This window comes from Pempheris klunzingeri, chromosome 12 (assembly GCF_042242105.1).
Source record: "Pempheris klunzingeri isolate RE-2024b chromosome 12, fPemKlu1.hap1, whole genome shotgun sequence".
NCBI classification, from domain to species: domain Eukaryota; kingdom Metazoa; phylum Chordata; class Actinopteri; order Acropomatiformes; family Pempheridae; genus Pempheris; species Pempheris klunzingeri.
In genome coordinates, this window is record NC_092023.1 from 12,006,698 (window position 1) to 12,027,678 (window position 20,981).

At 41.3% G+C, this 20,981-nt stretch overlaps 2 protein-coding genes across 3 annotated transcripts in view; one reads left to right on the forward strand and one right to left on the reverse strand.

Annotated features, from left to right (window-relative positions):
• kcnq5a (potassium voltage-gated channel, KQT-like subfamily, member 5a) overlaps positions 1-9,331 on the reverse strand; it is a 92,007-nt gene extending 82,676 nt beyond the window's left edge. Inside the window, exon 1 of one of the 2 annotated variants that reach the window (XM_070840657.1) lies at positions 8,952-9,331. In XM_070840657.1, the coding sequence (XP_070696758.1) occupies positions 8,952-9,331 (380 nt within the window). The remainder of the gene's footprint in view (positions 1-8,951) is intronic. The other variant, XM_070840656.1, reaches the window with a different exon arrangement.
• Positions 9,332-12,216: 2,885 nt separating this feature from the next.
• Positions 12,217-20,731, forward strand: cnrip1b (cannabinoid receptor interacting protein 1b). Its single transcript, XM_070841479.1, has 4 exons — positions 12,217-12,233; positions 14,625-14,807; positions 16,740-16,884; positions 20,567-20,731. Exons 1-4 carry the CDS (start codon positions 12,217-12,219, stop codon positions 20,729-20,731), a joined length of 510 nt encoding a protein of 169 aa, XP_070697580.1.
• The last annotated feature ends 250 nt before the right edge of the window (positions 20,732-20,981 follow it).

A 20,981-nucleotide genomic window follows, 5' to 3' on the forward strand; every position in this document is an offset into this window, starting at 1 on the left:
ACACACACTGATGCTGACACACACACACACACACACACACAAACTTATACACACACAGAGCAACAGATACGCCGTGTAGCCCTGCATACTAATACAGTTGTACACTAGTAGGAAAACCTGTGTGTTATACCAGGCCTTTACACACACACACACACACACACACACACACACACACACACACACACACACACACACACACACACACACACACACACACACACACACACACACACACACACACACACACACACACACACACACACACACACACACACACACACACACAGAGTTAATTAACGTTCATTCTCACAACCGACTACACTCTTCCACTCAGTCCCATACTCACATTCATTGACATAAAAGTATGCGCTCTCACAGGAATGTAATGTCTTTCTCTCTCAAACCCTTTGACACACACAAACTACAACCTACACACTTCCTGCGCGACCTGCTCGAATGTCACACTATATTTGTCACTCTCGCACCTTCTCCGACTGACATTGCAAACTGGTTCTCTGATGAAACAGACATCAAAACTGATCTGATCGTACATCAGATCTCCTCACTCTGACACAGACTAATTAGCTCTTTTTTTTCATTTTTACGCATTTGCAAGTGTATTTAATGAAGGATGATTGGGGATAATCTGTAGTGGGTATTATGAAATGCTCATGGGGATATTTGCAATAACCAATAACCCAATAACTGAGACACAGAGTTAAAACTGTGAACTGACCAATACAGTGTGTTTGAATATAACTTCAGGAGGAGAGCAGGGATTTTCTGATGCTCCGCTGTGCGGGAGGAATGCTTAATTCACTGATTCATTCACTAATCATCAGTTTGAATGATAAATTATAATCCCCTGTTCCCAAAAAGTTCTCTCAACTGACTGCTGATGTGTTGAGCTACAAACATCAGCATGTTGACTGGCAGAAAATATGAATATTCAGGAATGCTGTTGGGTGTCAGGAGGTATAATATATACTATTTGAAGGGATACTAGCTTTGTAATATTATAGTGTTGGCGGTTTATGCAAATTATCTTTTTTTACTGCCCTCTGTTTTGCCTGCAGCAACAGCTCCCTGCTCTGGGTGTCCTGTTAATAACTGACCTACCAGGAAAAAACAGTGATCATTTTATTGTTAATTCAGTTACTCAATTGATCAACAGCCTCTTGGGACCTCTTGGTGTCCACTGGAGGAAACTGTCCTTGAACGCAACCTTAAGACACTTTCAAAATCATCCTTGCTCTCAATTGCATGATTACATAATGATCATGAAACTATAAAAGGTCCACTCAGATGAATTACACATCGCATAAAAGTTTTAAATCTCAAAATTAATTCTTTATACTGCACTAACAAACAGATTTTGTTGAAACAGTTTTACAGAGCTGTCGGTGGTATTTCTGTTATTTAGCCAACCATCACTGGTACAAACTCTGAAATCCAAGACCTGCAAGTTCACGACAGAACAGCAACATTTTTTATGTTAGCAGATGCAAAATTCACATTACCCCTTTCACAATGTCCATGTATGTTTGCTTACTGGTTGTCCAACATTTTCTGACAACATAGCTCATGAAAGCAAGGGTTTTTGTACAGCACTGTTTCTTATAAGATAAAATAAAACTGTCCTTGTGGCCCATGTGTTGAGTGCGTACAGCTTTAGGATTAATTCTACCAACCATTTCAAATCAAACACATTCAATCTGTCTTGCACAGTCTTTCGTATCTCCTTGTTCCCATCATCACCTCCCCTTTCATTTTCTCACTCTCACACTTTTTTTTTTTAAACTCGTTTTAACCTTCTCTTGCTTCATACTCCATTCATCCTTTTGTTTTGCCCTAGATGACATTGTGTCAACTAGTGACCTGGGCACACAAATCCATGCTGTGTCTGTGCTGTTTTACACTCTCCAGTGAAGACATAAAATACACACAAAGTACCCTTAATAGGGTACCCACTCTGCACCCATTCATGCCAACACCGGAACACATCGTGACAGTGTTTATACACAGATACACACACGCGCATCTCTCTTTCTATTCATCCTATCTAATGGGTCCTTAGCATTTTCCACTGGGTGCTAGCCAACATCCTCCTCCCTACCTGGAAGTAACTCTGAACCTAAACACAGACTCTTTTATGTGCTCAGGTGTCTCAAATGTCACCATGTTCTCAGGAAACAAAGTGCAGTCTCTTCAGGATGCCTTTGATGTTCTTTACGTCTGTGTCCATTTTACTTTTTTTTTTTTTTTTTTTTTTACATCAGTGCACCTGCAGTTTGAAGAATCTCTGGGATCAACAGCCTTTTGTGGTGTTTCAGGTTTCAAAAGGCCAATCGGTGCAATTAAAGTTGTTGGAGGGCAGAAGAAGATGGCAGAAATGTGCTCCTTAGGTTCCTAGATGAATAATTTATTAACAATCAAAGCACCACAAAGCTCAACTTTTTCACATCATACATCCCCACTCACCTTCACTGTACGGTCAAATAATGTATGACTGGTTTAAACAGGTAGAGCAGCAAAGCTAAGAGAATGAACAAATATCTTAAATAAAAAATCAAGGCCATTAGATGAGCAATGACTCATAAAACATACTGGACACCACAAAACAAGAGGAGCACCAGGAATATGTGGTTTAATCAAACCTGGCTGTAAGACGGCCAACAAACCAAACACAACAATAAAAACCTTGTTTGGACCAAAGAAAACCAAGTGAATATTCTGTCATAAAATCAGATAAAGAATCAACTCCGTCACCAGTGTCGTAAAAAAAAAAAACTCATCATCTGTATTAAACACCTGTAGAAATAGAAAAGACGACATTGTGGTTTAACTTGCAGCCATTCTACTACTTGAAGGTTGCGCAGTGTCATCACATGTATGCAAATGAGCTTAATCAAATTAATTTAATCAAGTTTTCGAGCGGGCCTTAGTTACTCTCTACAGAGAATAGCTGGGAACACTGCTGATATCAACCCAAACTCCCAGTAAGACAGCAAACCCCCAAAATGTTGAAACTGGTTTAGTAACTGTAATTCACACTAATTCATTTTTAATTGAAACAAGTGTTTGTCCATGTCTAAAATAACCCCTATGTCCATTTAAAAAATGACTGATATGGATGTTTTCCAATGTGGCGCCTCTATGGTTACGGTCACATTTAGTTACGGTTAAGGTGAGGGAAGGACTGCTTACATGGGGGTTAATTGTTTAGTAGGAGGCAGAATGTGAACTCTCCAGTCCCAAAGACAGATACTTTGTGCATTCATCCCAACTCTCTGCCCTCAGAGGTTTGTGGTGTAACAACACCGTCAGGCCACTTTTGCTACTGAGAGAGAGCAGTTATTATTTACACAACCAAAAGAGGACAGGAAAACTAAACATAGGTTGTTTAAAGCGTTTGGTAAGGACAGTCTGTCCGGTAATAACAAATCCTCATCAGTGTGAATTCTCTGTGGCTGCTCATAGAAATGTGTCATTCCCTTTAAAGAGCCAACTGAGGCTAACAATTAATGCATCACAGACCTTGCACAAATCTGTGTGGTTAAAGGATAAAACTGGACTGAGGTTGATCAGTAGAACAAGGTGTGTATCCGCCTTGTGGCAAATTATCAGGCTGGGTTGATGTGCTACCTGTCGACAGACCAGAACAGCCCTGGGATCAATGTCTGATGCACTCAAACTGTGTGACTGAATCAATCTCTCTCTCTCTCTCACACACACACACACACACACACACACACACACTCATTTCTGTTACTCATGCTCAGACGCAGAAGCAGACATGTGGATGCATAAACTCGTGCTGATAACAAAGTGTGTGTTGAATACGACACTTGCTGACTTTCACAACACGGAAACATAACACAAACACATACACACATCAGTGGACGGTCAACTGGCATTTATCATCTTCACACGTCCATAAAACATTAAAAAGTTGAGCAAACAGGTTCAAAATTGGGTGAAATATTACTCTCCCACGGACAAACACATGCGCACTGAAAGGAATCATCTTCTGTGTATAGCACAAAATGCAGACTGTGGCTGGAACCCATTTCAGCAAATGTGATTAGCCCAACACACGCCATCTCATTAAGAGATTGAATCTTAATGCCAGCAGTGTTTCAGAGCACTATTTGGCAAGAAGAAAACCCAGATGCTTATCAGTGTCTTGATTCATACTGCAGCCCATCAACGGCATTTCTGGGATTCCCATAGATTACACAGAGTAGTATACCTACGTAGATTTCAAATATCAACACACGGACGCGTGCTATCAAGCTGTTTTCGGGCAGGTTTACACAGCATGGATCCACACACACACACAAACACACACAGCAGCATCTGTTTCAACATAACAGCTAACTAATTAAACGATCAAAGGAAACCTTTCTTTTATAAATCATGTACTTCCTTTTGCTTGTATGCAAGTGTGTGTGCGTACGTGTGTGTTTCATCATGTATGTGTAGCCATGTGACTGTGTGTATGTCTGGCCATATCTACTTTTGCGCACAGTGTGTGTATTTGTCAAACAAGTGCCTCTTGGGTCAAAGTGTATATGCATCTACAGATAATAGAGACCTGTTAACGTATACGCTTACGTGTCAACATGTGCGTGCACACATCTACTGCACATACGTGTCTAATGAATTTGTTTCTACCTTTTTGCACGTCTGCGTATTTAGTTCTGCCTTTTTATTGGCATATATATCTGTATGTGAAAATGTGTAAGCAGCTTTACAAGCATTTGTGTATGTGTATTAACTACACACACCACAGTGACTGATGGGGAGTGACCATTTGGATGGCTCAAAACTATCCACATTAAATGTTTTTGCACTCTATCCCAATTAAATCTAACACTTACTACAGCCTTACATGAAAATGATTTAATGAATTCTGCTGAATCTATTAAGATCAGCGACTTTAGTTTCACATGTGAGTTTCAAAGTTTCAAAGGTTTCTTGGTGCTATCGCATAAAGCAGAAAGTTAAAGGCTTGAGGGAAAAAACAGCAATTACTGTAGCAAATAAAGATTCAACTCTAATTGGTGATACGTGCATGTAATGAAAGTCAAATAGAGCACAAACTAGAGTTCTGTGAAGCAATAATTTTCAAATTAAGACTGAATGAAATGAGTCTCTTCAAGGCGTTGTTTGCTTGCGTTGCTGTTGCTCCCAATGAGGATAAAACCCAGCAGTCGACTGTTCTCAGCTCATCGTTTTCTTTTTGCAGTTCCGTTGAATCCAAGCTCTCAAAACCATCCATTAAATCCCAACACAATCTCACACAAGCAGATTTTATGCTTGTGATCCAAAGCAAAGATAATAAGTGACTGGTGAAAAGTCTCTGAATCCTGATTCATCTGCATTGAATCTATGGTGTAGGGTACGTGGTAGCCTGATATGATGCGAGTGGTCCGCATGGTAGCATTGCATTATCGACATCAGCTAGCGTTGGCTTTTTAGGTTTCAGTTAAAGTTAACAAAGTCAATTTGGATGGGATTTATTTCTGTCTGGGAGGTGGGGAGATTTTTACATTAGTTACCTGCCCTGGTCAGTAATTCTAATACAGTCCTGAGCATGTGTCGATAACTTTTCACCCATCTGTTGTAGCTAATGTCAGTTATGGGCAGGTTCTGGTAATGTTAAACTCGTTTGAGTCCTGTCTTTAGCTGCGTTGTTTACATTTTGGCGAACTGATGCCTTTAGAAGTATACAATCAAATAAGCGTGGTCAGTTCCAGTTTGCAAAGCAGCAATAGATATACAGACAACTATGACTCCCGTTTAATCGCACTGAAAGATACACAGTGTTTCATGTTTGTGCTTGTTCAGTAGAAGTTATTGTTGTTTTTCAACGTTTAGTAGCTCCAACTACAACATGGTCAGCTCAGTTTCAGTCCCCGTTGTTTGAAGTGCATGAAGACAACAGAAAAAAGGCATAGAAACACCACAGCCAACTAGCATTTTGGCAGTGAACTTATGGAGCGACACTGACAAACGAAGCCAATTATCCTTCTACAAGCTAAAAATGTTGATGGTCACAATGTAGTGCACTTGGACACTATTACAGTAATCCACTCAGACACTGAAATAGAACCTTGGCCAGAAAGTGTTTGCCGTCTATTTTTGCAGATTGTTTTTGGCATAGTGACATGTGACATGTCCAGGCCTTAACACAAGATATGAACATGAAGTGTCCAAGACCACAAGTGCCAAAATATTTGAAAAATTATCCAAAGTATCCAAACATAAGTGCAACATACCTTTCTGTGATCACCAACACAATCTGTGCTCACGTAAAAGTACTTCCACTATCTTTAAACCACCAAGTCCAAGAACAAGATCAAGGTAGCTGCAACAAAAAAAGTGTCTGGACCTCTCTAATCAAGGTGCCATACATGCACTGTGACTGTAGAAAATATTCAAAGGTGTTTCTATCTTTTTTCTTACACCTAGTTTTCTTACATCAAGTCAGTTATTGGTTATCACTTATCACTTGCTGCCCCTTGAGGCAACCAAAGTAAAAAAAAAAGCAAAAAAAAGCTTGAATGTTAAAAATGAATGATCGGCCTGATGTGTTGAAGTCCACCCAAAAGAGAAATCCCGCTTTCTTTCTGAATCTAATAATCCAAAATAATTAAATTAATCTCTCTTCTGTTTTTACTTCTGATTGAAAGATAAATGTAATTCAGGTTATTAGTGACAGTGGATCTGTGATATCATACCTACACGGTTAACTTGTAAATAGGGAATGACACAGCTAATATAAAGTCAAGATCACTCAATACATAAATGCTAAACAGAGACAGTATGTTCTAGTAGAATATGTTAAGTATACTATGTGTGCATGACACTGCACTGAAAAACTGCCATGTGTACAGTGGGCACATTCATATCTATGATTTCCGTCTGAGTCCTTAAAATGTTTTTTTTCTGCTTCAAAGCACATTAAAAAAACACTCATGCTCTCTGTCGATTTGCCCTCAAAGAGAGATTATTTTCCTAATCTCAGTGAGGTTTCTTTATCTCACTTAAACAATTTGTTTAAGACTGTGGTGGGGAGCAGATGTAACAACTTAACCCCTGTGACCTCAGCTGTCCCGCCTGAGCAAATAAAACGTCAACATCCGGCTGCGCAGCCCCTCCTCTGACAGCTCCACTTCCTCCTTCTCACAGCGCTCCTCATCCAACAAGACTGTCGGAACTGGAAGGGATGCGTTGTTTTATCACTCTCCAACCATGCTGTAGTTGGTGGACATGCTGGTGTGCACGTATGAAAGAGATAAGAATACATAAATTCATGCAGATGTTGTATTTATGATGGATATGCACAGATTGGTAAGTAGGAGGCGAGAAAAGGGGGCAGCAAGTGTGTATTCTGCAATACAGACAGGTGGGTTGATGCAGAAACTGCTCTTATGAAAAGAAATAACATGAGTGTAGAAAAGAAAGAACATGAGCACCGACTGCTTCTACGGCTGAGGAGAAAAGAGCAGCGCTCTCTGGAACCCAAACTTCACCGTGTCACAGCATCGCCTACACTGTTTGATTGACAGGTGATCTCTTGGACAGCAAAAAGAGTAAAAAGTGCAAACCACAAAAGGATCTTGCAGCGTGTACTAATGATCAAGCACCTCTAAAGATATAACCACAACCATGATAACAACTTTTGTTGTCGTGATGACAGTCATTCTTGAGATGCAACAGGCAATAGAACAACAAATCCTACCAGACGGATACAAACCAGGAAAGCTCAGCCTGAATGTTAGCAATAATCTGCAAATGGGTTAATTGAAACTGCATGAAGAAAGGGGAAACTGGATGTCGTTTCTTTTCTGAATTTTGGCCATGAAGGAGCAATTTCACACCAGAAAAACCAGGCTGTGGTCAGGAGAAGGCTGTTTTGAATTTAAAAACTGAGACATGTCAGCTTTAAAAGTGTCCCTCCAAGACTGTTCCCAGACCCACTCGCAGGCTCAAAATCCTGCACGGGAGGAGCCGTTTATATTACATTCACCGTTTTCACTTGACAGCTCGCTGACCTTCTCTAAGAGCCCCAAATCTGTAGGAGCTTCCAGTGTTACGTAAAGATTAGGAAGAGACCGGGCCTAACATGGTACATTGTCTGATTTATTGACTCTTCCTGCTGTATTTGCAATTAGGTGTGAAATAACATTCTGGTGTGCATTGTAGATTTCAGTACCTTCACACACCAGCACACACATGCACATCTGTAGCCCATTTTTAAAGTCATTCAATTCAAACTGCTTCAGGTTCTGTGGCTGGAGCAACAGGTGATCACACTCAAAAAGACATCCTGTGGTGACACACAGTGATGCAGCGTTAAATCCACCAACAGGTGAATGATATCCGGTCAATAACACTCACAACCAGGACATCTTAACAACCAACATCATAGAAACTGAGAAAAAAAGAGGGAGAAACCTATTCAGAAAGTGTGCTTTTGAGTTTCTGAAAACATCTGTGCATATTTGTGTTTGCGTGTTCATGTCTGCAGGAAGGGGTGGACGGAGATTAAACTGCACATGATAGAAGATGTAGGAAAATGGAATTGAGTGAGAGATTCCACAGATGCATGAACTTTTCCCTTAGAAACTGCATCCCTATACACCTGCATCAGTTTGATACCATGGTGCATGTGTGCAGCATCACCCCAGCAGGTCATTGTCATCAGGTGAACTGGCAATATCAACTAAAATGTACTGTTTTCAAAAAGCAGTGGCAGATTTTCACTTCAATCTTGCTTAAATAAGATATTCATAACTTGTAGTGATTGCTGTCCATAAATTGAACCGTCAAACGTCCGACAACTGGTGTTAAAAATTGCCTAAGAATGAACAAACAACAATTTTAAGTTCCTTACATGTGTAATTCTCCGTTATATAAAAGCTAAAAGAGTAAGCACTCACACAAACGCGTGGTAGACGAAAGCCCATTCCCTCGGTCTCTCCAACACGTTGTAGAGGTAATTCTGGAGCCGCCGGTACCGCGCGTTCCTGCGACCGCTCTGCGCGCTGTAGGTCAGCGGCTTCCCCAGCAGGCTGAGCCGGGCGCCCTGCTTCCTCTCCGCTCCCACCTCACCTGCCGCGGCGGGAGACAGGAGACCGTCCCCGACTCGCACCGCGTTGTTCATCGTCTTCCGTCCGGACTCCACATCTTTCAGCGCGTAGTCCTGCACCCGGCGTCCCGTTGAGGTCTTCAGCCAGAGACCGGTGCCTCCGCTGTCGTCTCCCGTGTGGCTTCGCGGCATGGCATCACCAGCGCGGCGCGCTGGGAGACCGGCAGACATTCACATGTAGCCAAGTAGTGCTCTTTGGCCAGAGGGTGTTTGGCTCACTTTTATTTTCACTCTACACTTAATAATACAACGCGGCGACTGAGGAGTTAAACGTCTAATATGCTCTCATCTTGTCATCTTGCTGCCGTTCGAGCAGATTCACAGTTCCGTTTGGACACTTTGGCCATCTGCGCAAGGCTGGAGAGGACTTGGGTTATGAAGGAGTGGATCCATCGAGACATTTGGCGGGGGGAGGGCTCTCCCACCCTCCCACACTCTCTTTCTTCCCCTTCTCACTTTCACTCGCCGTCTTGCTTCTTTCTGTCAAAGCGTGTGGAGCCTGCCTGTGGTTCTCTGTTACGCACCGGAAAGAGAGGGACACGGCGCGGCCAGCGCCTCCAGACCCTCTGGATCAGTATGTGGCCTCGACAGTTGTAGCTGAATCTACGATTTTCAATCTGAATAATAAATGTTCATTGAGGAAACCAATGCGCCAATGACGCAGGTTTTACGCAGGCGAGGGAACTGTCTGATGCCCAAAGCGACCGTTTTGATAGGTTTATTTTAGAGAACATCAAGGCCAACACGCTGCATGAATCTACCACACATACAATTCTGCTTTAAAACACTTCGAGGTTGAAAGAGAGTCTCGTCTTTTGCGTGTGAAGAAAGGACTTTAGCAGGGAACTGGACACTAAGTTGCCAGTTTCCCCACTGTATTATTACCATTTACCTCACAGTAAAACTTCATCACTGAATTGGTTAAAATTGAACAGCAGTTCGGGATCAGTCTTTAGTCAGAGAAAGAGACTTCACAGTGAGCTGCAGTGGCTCCAGCAGCCACAGAGACGGTGATGGTGGTCCGCTCAGTTTCAGACTATCTCCTCCTGAACCGACCACGATCACTGATCCTCTCTCTTCCTACTGACCGATCATGTGACCCACAGACAGAGAAGCATACTTCTTTTTTTGGTGGCTGTGCCTCTCCGACTTCTTACTAAATGAAAAAAATGCTGCTGTAAATAAATTAATGACACAATCATGTCAGTGTATTAAAAAGCGTGACTTTCTTTGATTTCTTTCACCGTACAGCAGAGACATGTCAGTGATCAATAGCCTCAGTGATTCTGCTTTTGTACTCAGTCCTTCTGATCAACACGCTGAACAACCCAATTAGTGAGAATTACACAGAACTCCCTTTGTCCCTGTTTGGTTTCAGTGCTTAACTGAGGGTAGTTTTTTCAGACACGTTTACTTTTATTTGGATTTCAACTTTTCCAACTCTTCATTCATCCAAATCTCCTGCGACTCCAGTGATGTCAGCAATATGACGCCATCGCGTACAGTTTCCCTTTCCTGAAAAGCGAGCACGTCGCTGTCCAACTATAATGCAACATAACTCATGCAACATGCTTTTTTTTTTTTTTTTTTAAACATAGCACCTTATGTTTTCCCCCCTGTTGTGATCAAACCTTGACCTCTAGTGGTCAAACATCGGTATCACAGAGTCAACAGAAACTCCCCACTTGGTCTATCTAAACTTTTCATCTAGTGCTGAACTTCTCATCAAAAGATCTTGTCCATTTTATATTAACACTATAATATTACAGGACTATATTTACATTGGCCAACGGGACTTTTGCTGTTCTATTCAGAGACAACATCCAACATTTCCACTCAGACTCATATGTCATGTTATTTGAGATGACTTCAGCTGTGTAGCGAAACTAATCAGAACATTTATTCCAAAAAATTTGAAGGCTCCTTTTTGTCATTATACTGTATTAACTGTCTAAGGCAGCAGTGCATATATGGCATTAAGGCATGTAAGGCTAGCCATACATGTGTCTATCAGGTGTTGTACCCATATGATTCTTACAGGACCAGGACCAGTGCATTATTATTATCATTATTGTTATTATTATTATTGTTGTTGTTATAACAATAAAATAGTTTAGAGTATGTTTAGTGTTGTGAAATAAATATTCTCCTGTACATTTGTGTATAATGTGTATAACTTGTTGTCTATTGTATCTTCACTATATCCATCAACCTTATGTTGTTAACTCATGCAGGACTTGCTGAAATTGAGCAACAGGCAGAGCAATAGCGCCATCAAGTGGTGATATTAGAAAACAGCAATTTATACTGAATCAAGACTAAAAACAATAAGAAATACAAAACGTGGAAGAAGAAATAATAGAACAAAATACTGTATCTACAAAGGTGCTTAAATGAAAAAGTGTGTTTAAAGACACACTGGAGGAGCTGGGCAGAGTAACTAAAGTAATGTAACCTGTATGTCAGTGTTTCCTATATCTGCGCTCACTGCCCTGCATGTTTTAGACCAGTGGTTCTCAACTGGTCTGGCTTTGGGACCCACCATCACCCCTTAATAACAAGCCGCAACCCAAATCGAGGAACATTTTCAACTCCTCAAATGTATTTAATGAAAAGATGGTGCAGTTTGAACCTGAGATAGTAGTACTAGTACCTGATATCACAGTATGCCAACACAAAAAGTTTAATGATAAACCAGCAGGCGGCGATAATAGAGAGACACTCAATTAGCTGCATTTTAATTAAAACCAAAAAGTCCATCTTAAGGACACAAGGTTTCAAGAATATTACTGTGACTGTAGCTGTGATCACCCTGCATCAGTGGACACACACTGAACAGCCCTGTATTAATAATATTCAATCAGTAGCACTTCATAAGCCGTTGATCCTGAGGCTGTGACAACATACACAACACTTCAGTAACTTCAGCCTGTTTTAACAGACTCAACAGAGCTTTCATGCACAGACATGAAATAAAAAAGTGCAACTGCTGAGAAGTATTTTGAAAAAGACTCATATTCTGCAGCTTTAGCTGAGAATCCTCACTCACTGAATCTATGACGACCAACACTGCACTGTGGAAACAATTCAGTTTCTTCAGAAGCAGTTTTTATCCACAAACTCAAACAAAAAAGTGCAATTCAAAAAGATTCAAATATACAAAATGTACTTTTCTTCTGAGTACCTTCTCAGTAGATACTGAAAAACATTGTGCTTTGAAGAAAATTAAGCAGCACTCACTTCGACCTCAGGTGAAACACCTCGCTGCACAACACTGAGGGTTTTGTCCTCCTTTGTCCTCAGTGTAAGAAAATCCATATCTCATGTAGTCGGTGTTTTCTTGCTCAATTAGCATGCAAACAAACTTTTCGGGTCTTCTTCTATACTGTGAAATGGCGGCTGTCAATTAGCATTACAGGGCATTATTGCCACCTACTGTTAAGGAGTGTGAATAGACGGCACCCTTCAGAATAAAAGCACAGGTTTTTTTTCTCAACATTTCTGCCCAGGCAAAGGCCCGCGACCCACTGAAAACGGGACCCACTTTTGGGTCGCGACCCACCAGTTGAGAATGACTGTTTTAGATGATTCCCCACACACCTGATTCACATGAATGGGTCGTGATCAGGCATCAGGATGAAGAGCTGATCATGTGGATTTAAAACATGCAAGTAAGGAAAGTTTATGTAGAATGGCACTTTTCACAGAACAAAGTCACAAAGTGCTTCAAAGAAAATAAAAACAATATGATAAAATCATAAATAAGATAATAAAAACAGTAAAAGAAGCAACAACCAGCCATATGAAGGGACAGATGTAAAATACACCAATCATAACCCACAAAAAGAGGCCAGTTTGAATAAATATGTTTTCAGCTGCTTTTTAAAAGCATCAACCGAGACTGCAGATCGATCACACCTTCAAAACAAGAGATTTTACAAGCAACAGGCACCTTTTTTTATTCAATTACTTTGTGAAATTTGAAGGGGGATACACTTTGTTAGCTAGCTAATCTAGGCTAATGACTTGAGTTGGCTAAATTAGCAAACTCCAGACAAACAAAACAGGAGCTTTGAAAAAACCAACAATTTTTTTGATAAACATTAAATGCTAGCTAAATTAACTTTACACCCTTGTATCCGCACCTGACCGTATGTCAAATATATTTAGTTAGTTTTGTACAGCAGAGGTGCATCTAACATTAGTTAGCTAACTTCGCTAACTGGTGCAGCAACAAACATTGCAGTGGAAATACTTCCCTTAGCTTTACCTTATCTTAAAAGTACCTTAGCTCACCTCCTACCTGGGGGAACCAGCGCCGATATTAAGCTGCAAAGACTGGGTGACAACAATGCCGGTTTCCTCACCAAGTGTGGAGAACAGTCCAAAAATGGTGCTCTTTTCCTGCTGCACCTCTTCGTTATCACACCCTCCTCAGTGTCATTAACAGGTCTCCCAGGGTTTGATATGTTGTCGGCTACACAATGAGTGAACTGAGGCAAAGACAGGTTAAGAAACTGCGTATTGATATTTTTGTAAGAGATTGAACATACTTTCTTGGAAATCGTCATTATTGTAAAACTGTAAGATAGAAAACAAATAGAGCAAAGGATGCTGGGATTAGTCATTTTCAAATTCCTACTCAATTCAACTCAAAGCACCTAAATGGAGATTATGTTTATCTTATTTTGTCCCATTACTCACCATCACAGAATAAAGACCCTTTTAAAACAGAGAAGTGTATGAAGTAGACTACCTGAAGAATTAATCCTTATACAAAGATTTGGGTCTTTATAGAACCACAAAGCCTTTTAAAGAGCCATTATTTATTTTCTGTGTAGTTCACCTTGGTGCATGTTTATACACGTTTACATATGTAGTCATCTGTCATTTTACATTTTGCTTCATTTTACCCTGTTGTCTATTTATTCGCTTTTTTTATTTTCTATTTTTTAATTGTGTTATTCGTTACTATAGGTTAATTATGATAATAATAGTTTTTTTTATGTTCATTTAGCGCTGTTCAGGTGGTTCAGGCTTCTATCACATCCAGTCTTCATTGTCTGAATTTACGCACAGCCGACAGACAAGTGGACTCAAGGCTGAGAGAGAGCTGACCTAATGATTACTTAAGAATTAGGAAGGGGAGTAAAGAGGAGGAGAGCGAGGCAGAGGATGATTGGGGAGAGCTGGGGAGAGGGTGGTGTGAGGAGAGAGATTTTCAGAGAGAGAGAGAGAGAGAGAGAGAGAGAGAGAGCATTGGTTGGGATTAGGCCCGCGCTGCATGTTGGACGGGATTACGGAGCGCAGCGCCGCGCAATTCCCAGTGCTGTGCGCTCTGGTATGGATTTCTGTGCACGGCATTCCTCCATCTGCCTGAACTGACCAACACCTGCGACCCTGCACACACACACACACACACCCCGCGATCCCTCCGACTCTGGTGATAATACGAGCCGTATGGAAACATGGCCGACGTCCCTCAGATCGTCAAAATTGGAATTTCCCTGAAGATGCTTCCCAACAACACCGCGGTGCACTTCAAGTCCGACGGCGCCAGGTTCGGACAGACCCGGACCATCAAGCTGCTCACCGGGTCCAAGTACAAAATCGAGGTGGTCGTTAAACCGGGAGCGGTCGAGGCCACGTAGGTAGCCCTGCGAGTTTTATTTCAGGCGTGGATTATTCTGATATGGTCACAACCCAAACTGCTATGTTAAATTTGTTTTTTTTTAAATGACACTTAATCCACCAAAGAGACGCATCAACGGAGACATTTTCAGTCAATGGGGGCTGTGTTTTGGAATATGGAGATTTTCCATATGGGGATGCAGAAGGAAACACGGAGCTCTCCAAACAACCGCTGATAGACAGTGATCTCTTTGATATTAGACTGTGGGATTATAGTTAACGGCACTGTAGCCTATGGGTATTTTTAATCCCATTGTGCTGCACAATGTTCAGCGTCTTTTAGCTGTTTTGGTGAAATATCTTTGCTTTACAAAGTGAAATCCTCTATACAGCGCTGCTGTAGATTTTTCCCTCTTAATAACACAGAGTATACACACTTAATGGGGGTTAATTAACGAGTCAAGGGTGAAGCTTTTTCCTCGCCTGCACGGACTGATCGTGGTGACCTTAACTTGGTTCAACAGAGAAGGCAAGTGGAGATTTTAAAGCTGCGTCCATGGACATTAAAGGAAACACGGCCGCTATGAGCCTACTGCATGTGAAACGGAAAAAAAGCGGAGATGTGAGGGTTTCCAGTCTGCAGAGAAAGCCCACCATCACTTACAGTTGCCTCTTATGTTATGTTAGTATGTCGCTGCACAGCCTCGTGCTGCTATTTCAGTCTAAAACTATTGTCTTGGGCGCTCAACAAGTCCTATTACTAAGTAAGGCGCTTGAAAGTAGGATTTTACAAGGAGCACTTGAAGGCAGCATAAACCCCAATTGGCTGCATGTCAAATCCACCACAGATTAGGACTCCACGCTCGGTGACACCCTCTTGTGATTTGCCCACGATTGATGATTATGTAATGAATGCTGCTGTACTTTCATGTCCAAATGAGGATTACAGCTGTGAAAAATGCCCGAACAATCACTCCAGTGCAAAAGTAGGTCACGCATGCAATGATGCATTGGAGATGTTGTGGTGAATTTGGGGCATGCTTATGACGCACAGCTGTAGACCTGTTTCACTAAATGATTCCTCACAGAAACTCACATTATATGGCAGGATCCATGTTTTCAGGACTGTTTATTACAGATAAACGTGTTGGGTTTGTAATCCATTAATTAGTGCTATTAAATTGCATGTGTAATCTTGAATATACCCAGTAAATCCAATATGTTTGGAAACATCCTGTCTTTGTGTTATCCTAACCATGGGCACCTAGGTATGGTTAAAAGGAAGGTATAGTAGGAAAGTTATCATTTAATCAATACCTGAAAATACCATTTCCTACAATACAGAGACTACAGACTCTTTTAGTATAATATTGCACCATAAAATATAAGTTTTCAGTTTTTCTGTACTGGTTTCAGCAGTGACCAAGTGAATGTTGTCTCAGAGTGCACATAATGCATATATTTATATACATACATACATGCATATATAGTTTGCCCAGACGAACTGCAAAGCTACTTAACTTATCTGGACATATTTCATCTCAAAACCAAGCATTTGTTGTATTTGTGACCTGATTCAACATCATGCGCATTTCAGTTTGTAACCCACAAGAAAATGTGTAAAATAACCTTAAAAAAGCAACTCTCAACCTTTAAAAAACCCTAAAGATGGTGTGTATGTGCGGAAAAAAATCATTAACAGTGCCTCTTTACATCAATTTGGGACTCCAACCAAAGTCTCCCGGGTTAAACTTCTGTACATGACCCATTCACCCACTAAGACCTCACCTATGCTAATGACTTTGTTGGATTTTCTAACTACATTACCTGATTTCCTGAAGTCTGTCTATCGATGCTGTGATGATGAAGTCTTCTGTGGCCTCACATCAGAATGACTCACACGAACCTTTATATCAATTAATCGGTTGTGTTGTGTACCTTTCTGCAGGTCGATGAGTGTGGGTGGGGTGACCTTCCCCCTGGAGCAGCAGTCTAAAGACCCGCAGTCAGTCGTCTATACTGGCCAGTACGACACAGAAGGGGTGGCGCACACCAAGAGTGGAGAGAGGCAACCTGTTCAAATCAGCATACAGGTATGGATACACTTTAATCTGGAGGCAGGGGCAGGAGAAGTTCAAAAGTAATTTTCAGGATCTGTTGAGAGTCTGTCTGGATACCTGTTGGGTTGGTAGAGAAGACGAACTGAAGGCCTGGTGAAGAATGTTGTTATATTGGGAACCCATTTATTTTTAAATCATTTGTTATCTTTTTATCATTGTAATCCAAAGTCTGCCAGCCCAGTTTGATGAGCTCAACCACCATCAGCACCACCTGTCGTAGTCCATGAGTGTGTTCTTTTGAATGGACTTTTTTACAAAGTGTTGTGAAGTCACTCTGTTTCTTTCTACAATTATTGAACCATCAATGTGTAGATTGGATTTGTCAAGCCAGAATTAGTACAGCTGCGATGTAGAGACACTAAAGTTCGATGTTTCAACCACTCATCCATTAAACATTTCAACCATTTATCCATTACTTGTGCTATGTCAACCTTTTACCTCACCTCCCCCTTGGTAGAGAATCACAGTTCTAATTACCCCCAGCAACACTGTCATAAAGACATCACTCTGGCTTATCCAACTTTTGAATTCCCTTCCACTGACTTCCACACAGTCAAACGTCTGGTGATATTCTGTATTTTTCTTGTTAGCAATCAGTACTTTGATGGTGGAACAACTGACCAAACCCAGTTTAGTCAGTATAATCCCTTCCTGGCTTTAAAAATACCTGCCTCTTCCAAGAGTACTTACTCACCTGGAATGCTCATTGTCTCCCTCTCTCTCGCTCTGTATCACTCATCAGCTCCTTCTCAGAAGAGTAATTTGTTAGGTACTTACATGTTACTTCATGCTCTGGCAAGCCACTTGTTCTTGACGGCTTCATTTGTACGTCACCTTGGAGAACAGCGCCTGCCAAATGAAGAAATGTAAATGTAACAAACGCCATGAAAAGATCAAAACCAACAATGAACTGGTCCTATGAACAAGTAAAATTTGTGAAGCCAAATATAGCGTTTTCCACTATTGTTGTCTAAAAACTTTACTCAAAAACCTATCAATACACAATTTACTCCTGTTTCAGAGTTTCCATGGTTACAGTTTAGCGAGAGTAACCGTGGATTATGATTGCTATGGGTGTGTTCATGAATGGGGTGTGTGGTGGATCCCAGAGCCCACAGTGATGTCTTTTTGTGTGACTAAACCTAAAGATATTTAATTTACCATCTTAGGACTGCCTTTTTTTTTAACTTGGAAAAACAAGAAATTTAATCAGAAACAATTTTGATAATTAATTAATCTCTTGTTTGTTTCAACTCTAATCTTCTTGTGTAAGCTCATTCTAATGGGTGTCAAAAGCATCAATCAAGCAGGGTAATTAACACTCATGGTGGAAAAGCAGCTCTGATAAGGTGCACAGAGACTTTGCAACACAAACACAAACACACCACACCATCAAACCCCAAACATCTACAGTCCCTGACAAAAGTCTTGTCGCTTACCGAAGTTGTTGGAACAACAAATAATAACTTGACTTGTAGTTTATCAATTGGAATCTGAAATGGTTTATATGAAAGGCAAAGGCCTCTGGATTACGTGTATTGTATCAAAATAAGGTTTTGGATCATTCATTGAGTTTTATCATTTAATTAGAACAGAAAGGTCAGATTTGGCTTGGACAAAAGTCTTGTCGCATACAAAAAAAAAATGTACGGTAGAAATTATATTTTATTTTGAATACACAAACATGCTACAATAACCTCACAGCATAAAGCTTTGGTCTCTTGGGAAAAAGAATTAACATCGTGTATGACTCCCATGAACTTGGAGGACTGCATCCATACGCCTCAAATGACTTTATTGATGAAGTCATCTGGAATGGCAAAGAAAGCAGTCTTGCAGGACTCCCAGAGTTCATCAAGATTCTTTGGTTTCATCTTCCAAGCCTCCTCCTTCATCTTACCCCAGACATGCTCAGTAATGTTCATGTCTGGTGACTGGGCTGGCCAATCCTGGAGCACCTTGACCTTCTTCGCTTTCAGGAACTTTGATGTGGAGGCTGAAGTATGAGGAGGAGCGCCATCCTGCTGAAGAATTTGCCCTCTCTTGTGGTTTTGAATGTAGTGTGCAGCAAGAATTTGTTGATATTTCAGGCTGTTGATGTTGCCATCCACTCTGCAGATCTCTCGCACACCCCCATACTGGATGTCACCCCAAACCACGATTTTTCCTCCACCAAACTTGACTGTTTTCTGGGTCAATCTTGGGTCCATGCGGGTTCCAACGGGTCTTCTGCAGTATTTGCGGCGTTTGGGATGCAGTTCTGCCACTTTTCCTCTGTCCATCCTTTCACCAAGCTGTGGGCCTTTGCAAATGCAACACGATTTTTTAGTTGCCTTCTGTTTAATGCTGGCTTCTGAGCACTAATTTGGCCATGGAGACCACTGCGTGAGAGAATTCGACAAACTGTTCTTCTAGATACAGGGGTTTCTGGTGACCACTTCTCATGCAGCTCTGCTGCAGTTGAAAAAGGGCTGGCCCTGGACTGTCGAAGCAACAAACGGTCCTCTCGAACAGTTGTCTTACAGGGTCTGCCTGACCTGGGCTTGTCATGAACTTCAGCAGTTTCTTCAAATTGTTTTCTTATCCTCTCCACTTGATGTTTGGATACACTGAAGATGTCTGCCACCTCAGCAGCAGACTTGGTCTTCAGATTCTTGATGATCAGCACTTTGATCTGTGGTTGAATCTTTGGCATGTTGTGAGAGGTCAGGTTGCACTTCAGATGAAGGTCTGGTGTGCTGGGGTTCTTTTTCTACACACCTGGGAATGTGTTAATGACAGTATTTGTCACAGGTGAAGCTCTAATCTGTGATTGGTTGAATCATTTAAAGGCACGACAAGACTTTTGACCAAGCCAAATCTGACCTTTCTGTTCTAATTAAATGATAAAACTCAATGAATGATACAAAACCTTATTTTGATACAATACACATAATCCAGAGGCCTTTGCCTTTCATATAAGCCATTTCAGATTCCAATTGATAAACTACAAGTCAAGTTATTATTTGTTGTTCCAACAACTTTGGTAAGCGACAAGACTTTTGTCAGGGACTGTACCATCGTGAGATGTCGGTTGTCTTTTGGTCCAAACATCAACCAGAAAATTAGTTCATAGTGTTTAGAGGGCAAATCTTTTCAGCTAGAAGCAAGACACAGATGCTTGGAGGGAGCAGCCGTTGTGGTTCCTGGTGTGATGTAAGATTTTTAGCTTCTTTTTTAATCGAAGAGTTTTAATAATTCTTGAATGATTCTTTTTTAATCTAAAAGAGAGCATAATGACAGGCTCAAACACAATGTTTTCAAACGTTCCTACAAATATAATTTTATCTGGTTTGACATGACTGTTTGTGTCTGTGTGTATTCTACCCATCTGTCCAGTTCACACCCCAGGGCCTCCAAGATGATATGGTGTGTGTTTGCATGTTTGTGTGTGAATGTATCCATCTGTCCAGGCAGTATGTTTCCTCTTCGCTTCACCTTCACACGATGTCACACACGATGATACAGTGTTAGCCTCCGTGCCTACGTGACTGTCTTATGGCTGTGTGTGTATCATTGTCGGCTCTGTGCGTATCATCAGATCGGTCAAATCAGGCCGCTGAAAAGATGCTGAAAACTGCTTGTGCGCTCATCTGTGCATGCGCTTCTCCTTCAGTTCACAGAGGCGGGAATGTTCGAAACGGTGTGGCAGGTGAAGTACTACAACTACAACAAGAGGGACCACTGCCAGTGGGGAAACAGCTTCAACAGCATCGAGTACGAGTGCAAACCCAACGACACGCGCACGCTCATGTGGGTCAACAAGGAGATGTTCGTCTGATGGAGGAGCAGCCTGAAATATTCAGTGTGTGCTCGGCATGAACACAAGGTGTGATGTTTCTAGTCGGCAGTACTTCATGATGAAATTGTTGCTAAAGTATGTATTTGTCCCTCCTTCCCATATCTACTGTCAGTCCACTCCACTTTCTTCATTGTAGTCTTTTCACCCTTTCATCTACCAGTATAGGAAAAAAGGGTTTTCAGAAACAAAGGGCAGATTTACTGACAAATCCAATCCTATGGCAGAACAT

Bases quoted from the DNA above. Each gene is read 5' to 3' on its own strand.
- cnrip1b (XM_070841479.1), top strand. The intron at 14,808-16,739 runs GTAGGTAGCCCT...ACCTTTCTGCAG, and splicing joins CCGGGAGCGGTCGAGGCCAC to GTCGATGAGTGTGGGTGGGG. The intron at 16,885-20,566 runs GTATGGATACAC...CTTCTCCTTCAG, and splicing joins CTGTTCAAATCAGCATACAG to TTCACAGAGGCGGGAATGTT.